Source organism: Buceros rhinoceros, unplaced genomic scaffold, assembly GCF_000710305.1.
Source record: "Buceros rhinoceros silvestris isolate BGI_N320 unplaced genomic scaffold, ASM71030v1 scaffold12635, whole genome shotgun sequence".
In the NCBI taxonomy this organism is placed as follows: Eukaryota; Metazoa; Chordata; class Aves; order Bucerotiformes; family Bucerotidae; genus Buceros; species Buceros rhinoceros.
Window position 1 is genome coordinate 20,539 of NW_010413465.1, and position 6,354 is coordinate 26,892.

The window sequence follows — 6,354 nt, forward strand, 5'->3', positions numbered from 1 at the left end:
CGTGTCCTTCTGAACTTTATCTCCGACCAGGTGAGTGCACATTGCTGTGTTTGGATCCGTTGCCTTGTAGACTCTAACTGCTCATTTTCTATAACCACTGTTAGCAGCGTGCAGCTTATTAATGCCACGTTACACAGTCGGTTTTAGCCTGCTCCGAAGGCAGGTTCTGATTCCCTAGCAGTTCTGGTCGTAATGGCAGCTTCTGCAGGTACCAGCCTTGTTGATCTTTCTCTCGTAACAGAGTAGTAGCTAGGGAGCGGTGTGAATCCCAGTTATTGTAGCACAATTTGTGTGTCATTTAGAGCATCGTAAACAATGCTGCCATTTAAACCCGTAATACTTACAGTCACATCTAGAATGTTGGAGACAACGGGGAAAGGATGTGGGGAAGACAGCATCAACACATAGTTCTGCATTGCTGTAAGAATGATCTATGTATGTTTATTGTTTGTTCCCCTCCGCACTATGTTCTGCAGGTACAGAGCAGCCTGGCAGACCTGGCAGTCATGGATATGTTCGGTCCCCGTCCCCTTCAGTAAGAAGCCAAGAAAATATACTGCAGCAAAGGCCTAGTATTTTTCAAGGAACCAATGGGACAAGTGTAATCACGCCTTTGGATCCTGCTGCTCAGCTACGTATCATGTATGTTCTATAAGTTACTTTTGCAGAGATAGCTGGTTTTTGAGCTTCTTGAGAAGTGCCTTTAGCCTGAGAGAAATGCTAAAAATCAGGATGTACCACTAACTGATTGCTCGTGGACCTGCTGGAAATGACCCAATGCATTTTCACCAGTACAGTTTGGATAGAAATCAGTGTCTCAAAAGCTTTGCTTTGTTGTACACATGACATGGCTCTAGTTCTTTTTGCATGTAATATAATTCAGAGTATTCAATGTTTGTCAACAGGCAGCTCACCCCTGGAACTCCCTCTATTACTCAAGGGTTGCCAGCTTCCCGCTACAATACTGCTGCTGATGCCCTTGCAGCACTAGTAGACGCCGCAGCCTCTGCTCCTCAGATGGAAGTTGCCAAAGCAAAAGAGAACAAGCTCGAAGGAACCAGGATAGAAGAGAATATGGGACGCCGGTCAGCTGTGGTTACTGAACAGCAGCAAATGGAGCAGAAGACACTGGAGGTAGAAAAGAGGCCTGTCCAGTGCCCCTATACATCTGCAAATTTTTCTGGTGGCAAGTCCCAGGGACAGTCTTCATCAGTTGTCTATTCAGAGGCTGGTAAAGAGAAAGGACCTCCTCCTAAATCCAGGTACGAGGAAGAGCTGAGAACTCGAGGAAAGACCACAATTACTGCTGCTAACTTCATAGATGTGATCATCACTCGACAGATTGCTTCAGACAAGGATGCACGAGATAGGGGCTCTCAAAGTTCAGATTCTTCCAGTAGTTGTACGTATCTTAGTAACTATCTACTTCTTTGCTGTCTGTCTTAGCCTTTTAGGGAAATAATAAGATGACAAACAATTCTGATGTTTAATGGTAAAATGTTTTAGCTCTGCACAGTAGAAACAGTTCATAGAGAAATACAGTTTTTGCATACAGTGACTTGAGATTCTAGTTTTTGCTTTATTCGGATTCTCTGCTACACCATGAAATACAGCATCAGAATAAGACTAACCTGATCAGAAATCAGGAAACCTGAAATCACTTGGTTTTCACTGGAGCACTGTTTTATGGAAGTATTTGTATCACCATGGTTATCATCAGGAAGAGACAGTGTTTCGGCTTTCATTTCACTGGTGTCATTTTAATGGAAGCGCTAGTGTTGCTATGCCTAGGCAACAAATTTTATCTGATATTTACACCTTATTCTGCAATCTTTGCTTGATACTCAGTATCCTCACACCGATACGAAGCTCCTGGAGATGCCATTGAGGTGATCAGCCCTGCAAATTCACCGGTACCTACTCAAGAAAAGCTACAGCCCTATCAACAAGAGACAACTAAACCAAGCCAGGCAGAGAGTAAGCTGATTTGCATATGCAAATATTCTCACAATTATCTTGCTTATATTTACCAGCTCGTTGAAGTCATAATGAAGTTCAGATATCTTGGGAGTCTGTAAGTGACTGCTTACCACGTTCTGAACTGCTCAGAAGCTTTTGTTTGAAGTGTGTTGTTGCAATGATCAGTAAGAACGGAACGTTCAAACCTTGAAGCTTCAGTGATGCCATCTTAACAGACGGACCTTCTCTGCTTCACCTAGGTGACCCGAGCAGACAATACGAGGGGCCGATGCACCGCTATAGGACACCACAGGAACCCCCTTCACCCCAGCAACCCCCACCTCCCTCTTCCCAGGCAGAAGGGATGGCACACGTGCCCAGGACCCATCGACTTATCACCCTGGCCGATCACATCTGCGTAGGTTTATTTGCATGCATCTTTTCAGATGTGAAAAGTTCCATTGTGATGTTGAAAACACGTTTTGAACATAATACCAATGCTGTAATTAGTTTTACTTGAGGATATTATACAACCATGTGTCTGACTTTATAATCATCTCATTTATTGCGATCGGTCTCATATTCATCCAGTTCATGCATATCTGTGCTCTGGCCGATGTCTCACCAAGGTCTCTTTTGTATTTTTTTTTTGGCCACCATCAGCAAATTATTACCCAAGACTTTGCTAGAAACCAAGCAGCTTCTCAGGCCTCTCTGCAGCCTCCCACCACTACATTCCAGAACTCCACCCCTGCTCCAGCGCCTGTTTCTACCCGGGCAAAGACATCGAGTCGCTACAGCCCTGAGTCACAGTCTCAATCTGTCCACCACCAGCGGCCAGGGGCTAGAGTGTCACCTGAAAACCTGTCTGACAAGTCTAGGGGAAGGTAACGCACGTGTTCGGTTTAACTGCACGTTTAATTAATACGCAGATAAAATGTTTATACAAAATAGCACAGTGATCTTGATGAAGATCAGAAGCAGAGGTATCTTTTGGTCTGTTTTTTTTAAGTAACGTCTGTCTTGCACTGGTTTTGACAATTGCTTGGCTCCATAACGTAACTTATAACTGTTTGTCCTTCACTTCTTAATTTCTAATTAATTTTAATGCTTAATTTCCGGTCTTCAGAGGGGTGGAGATGTTTAATTACTTAGACCTTATCAGAGTCATTATGGACAATTCAAAGTAATCTTTCTGAGATCTCCAAGCACACTAAAGCATGTGACATATGTAACTAGACATGAGTAGACGTGTGACAACCGGAATGCAGTGACGTGTTAACTACTGCTTTATGTCCATTAAGAGTAATTATCTGTCTCTGAATTATGGATGCAGACCTGGAAAATCTCCAGAGAGGAGCCATGTCTCTTCAGAGCCCTATGAGCCAATCTCACCACCTCAGGTCCCGGTTGTACATGAGAAACAGGAAAATGTTCTTTTGCTTTCCCAGAGGACTGAGCCTACAGAACAGAGGTATGTGCAGTCTTAAAAACGTTGTTCTGGACCTTTGTGCTGCAACGGTATCTTTATTTTAAAGAGCAGCTTGAGCGATCTTCCTCTGGTACCACAGGCAAGTTGTTAGTTTGCTGTGCATCCTTTGGCACTAGCACTCAGAACTTGCTGCTTGGGGGGTGCGTTGGAAAGCTGAGTGGAACGTCATCTGTACGGGTTCTGTCTTAAGTTTCTTGGGGCAAGCAGTGTGTTCTGTGTCATCCCTCATAGAAAACATGGGAACAAACCCCCTTGTGGGGGCCAGTTCTATCAAACTGAAGTGGCTTTGGAGCAAGGTCCATTTTCTACAGCTTTTATTAAATAATTCAGGCTCCTCCTGCCTGATTGGTTCCTGGATACTGTCCTGGTGAAGTGTGGAAGAACCCAGGCTTCCAACACTCGTCACGTGAAATATCCAACACTTACCACATGAAATACCACTGAGCTGAGGAGCTTAATTTGCAGAAGGCGTGAAGGAGGGGTGTCAGGAGGCCCACACAGCGGGCAGCCCTGTTTCCCAGGGCTCTTTGTCAGTCTGCCAGACTGGCAACTTACAACTAGATGGGATCACTGGAGGACTGTACCCGTGCTGGTGTCTTCAGACGTCTGGCGGATGGATGCATACTGGAATGGATGCTCCTGTCATTGCTCTGCTGCCTGCTGAAGGAGGAGTAACAGCCAGCGTGCTCACCCTCTCCTGGGCTAAGGCTCGTGCTGCTGAAGGGGATTCTTTTTCTCTCTTGTGTTGTTCCCCCTCCACTCTGCAGTTGCTGGCGAGTTGTTACAGTCCAGGATGGATATTGGGATTTTTAGGAACATGGCAGGGAAGATTGCACTTCTTAGTATTTTGAGGATCTTGGCCTGGGAAACCTCAAGTCTTTGTCCTTTTAACTTTATTTTTAGATGATCTTTTAATTTAAGTATGGGGTGATTTTTTTTTTTATTTTTTTTTTTTAAATCAAAGCTGATTTGCCAGGTTGCTGCTGCTTAAACTGGAGTATTTTAGGGGCCACAGCAAACATAACTTACATTTTTATTCATTTTTTAAAACGGTTTATTCATTTTTTAAAACAGGGCATAACCCTGGTGTTAGCTTAGACTTTTTCACCTGAGTTTCTTCATGCTTTAATTTTTTCTTTACATCCTGTAATTGGAATATTACTGCTTTTATCGTCTTCATAAACATCCTAGAATTTGTATATTTTAAGATTGAAGACAGAACATGCCCCTTGTCAGTTCGACATTTCCTTCAGCAATGTTTTTTTTTAATGCTCATGTGACAGAAATTATGTGCAGAATGTGTGCCAGCTACTGTGAATGTAATATTTATAAGGGGCATGAAATGCAGAACGTGGATCCCAGTCTGAAATTCGAAGGCGGAACCCTGAGATAATTTGTAGGAGCATCACCTCTGTACCACTGTCCAACACACAGTCACTTTTTCTGTGAGCTGTAGGACCTTAAACCCTGTTACCTGGATAAAGCAGGTGTTCTTGGAGAGTCATTAGACCTGTCTAGGCTCAAAAAAAAAGAGGCTGAGGAAACCGTTTTAAAGCTCGTATGAACGTTAAAGCTCATATGAATGCTGGCTTTTTCTGCCTGGCTGCTTGTGGAAAGATTTATTGTATGTCTTGAAAAATGTTCTCTCTGACACCTGTTGGTCTTGGCAGGACTGACTCTCGCTCTCCAGGTAGTATAAGTTACCTGCCTTCGTTTTTCACCAAACTTGAGAACACTTCGCCAATGGTAAAATCCAAGAAGCAGGAGATATTTCGGAAGCTGAATTCGTCTGGTGGAGGTGACTCTGACATGGGTATGCAGGACTTGCCTTTTCACTGAATTTTTCCAGCTTAAGCTTTACGTGGCTGCCATCTAACCCAAATATCTTTCAAATAACATATGAATGAATATAAATCTATGAATATAGAACACACATATAATTTATAAGCAAAGAACTGGAAGGTTGTTAGGTTTTTTCCCCCTTTTTTTCTTTTATGCTGATGTGTGAAGTACTGTCACATGTGAGCTCTTTAATGCTTAATTTGAGAGATGGAAATGGTTTCCAACAACCATGGGAAAAGCGCATGATTAACAAGAGAGCTGTAAAAACCTGGCATTATTCCAGCTAACTTTGTGTCTGTGGTTTGCTTCATATTAACTATTAAACTTTTTTCTTTTTTGGAAAGGTGTCTTAAAACAGTGTTTTCTTGGCCCTTATAATTATAGTTGTTATAAAACCATTTCACTATAGTTTCAGTAATGGCTACTGACATGGTGGAATGTGATGCTAGAATAATATTTTTGGTTTTCTCTTAGAAACCAAACAGAAATTTGATACAAAATGATCCCTAGTGAGAGTTTAAGCTGTTTGTGAACTCACTACCTAAAGGAGAGTGTTTATTTGAACGTGAACGCTCTTGCATCGAGCAACAAATTACTCTGTTCTGAGAAACCAGGCTGTGCCAGGAAGGGTTGCAGTAGTCTCTTTATTGGATCCCCACTGTGCGCCCGATAGATCTTGCTTGCGTGGTATAGATAGTCTTCCTGAGCAGACATGGAGAGAGATGTCGAGAGAAAGAACTGAGCATTGAAACTAGTTCGGAAGCAATTGCACCTTGTGCATTAGGACTGGTAGCGATCGCTTACTGTGATCATCAGTACTGAAAAACCCAATGAAATGTTGTGTTTTAATTGCAGCAACTGCTCAGCCAGGGACTGAAATATTCAATTTGCCAGCAGTCACTACCTCAGGTAAGTTTTTCAGTTGAAGAAACAACATAAGTTTCAGAAAAAGTCAACTAATATTTCATTTATACACTTTGGGGAGCCCAGTAAATGAGGAAGATGGTGAAAATTTAAAAGGTAATACCCTACAGGAAAATTTGCTTCCTGTGTTGTAGGGA

At 42.6% G+C, this 6,354-nt stretch overlaps 1 protein-coding gene across 1 annotated transcript in view; it reads left to right on the plus strand.

Annotated features, from left to right (window-relative positions):
* Positions 1-6,354, plus strand: part of LOC104493976 (nuclear receptor corepressor 1-like) — a gene marked incomplete at its 5' end in the record, with an annotated part of 27,551 nt that overhangs the window by 18,302 nt on the left and 2,895 nt on the right. Inside the window, 9 exons of the mRNA XM_010136748.1 lie at positions 10-30; positions 477-642; positions 906-1,402; positions 1,849-1,977; positions 2,220-2,377; positions 2,623-2,846; positions 3,296-3,433; positions 5,122-5,264; positions 6,149-6,202. Of these exons, the coding sequence (XP_010135050.1) occupies positions 10-30; positions 477-642; positions 906-1,402; positions 1,849-1,977; positions 2,220-2,377; positions 2,623-2,846; positions 3,296-3,433; positions 5,122-5,264; positions 6,149-6,202 (1,530 nt within the window). The remainder of the gene's footprint in view (positions 1-9; positions 31-476; positions 643-905; positions 1,403-1,848; positions 1,978-2,219; positions 2,378-2,622; positions 2,847-3,295; positions 3,434-5,121; positions 5,265-6,148; positions 6,203-6,354) is intronic.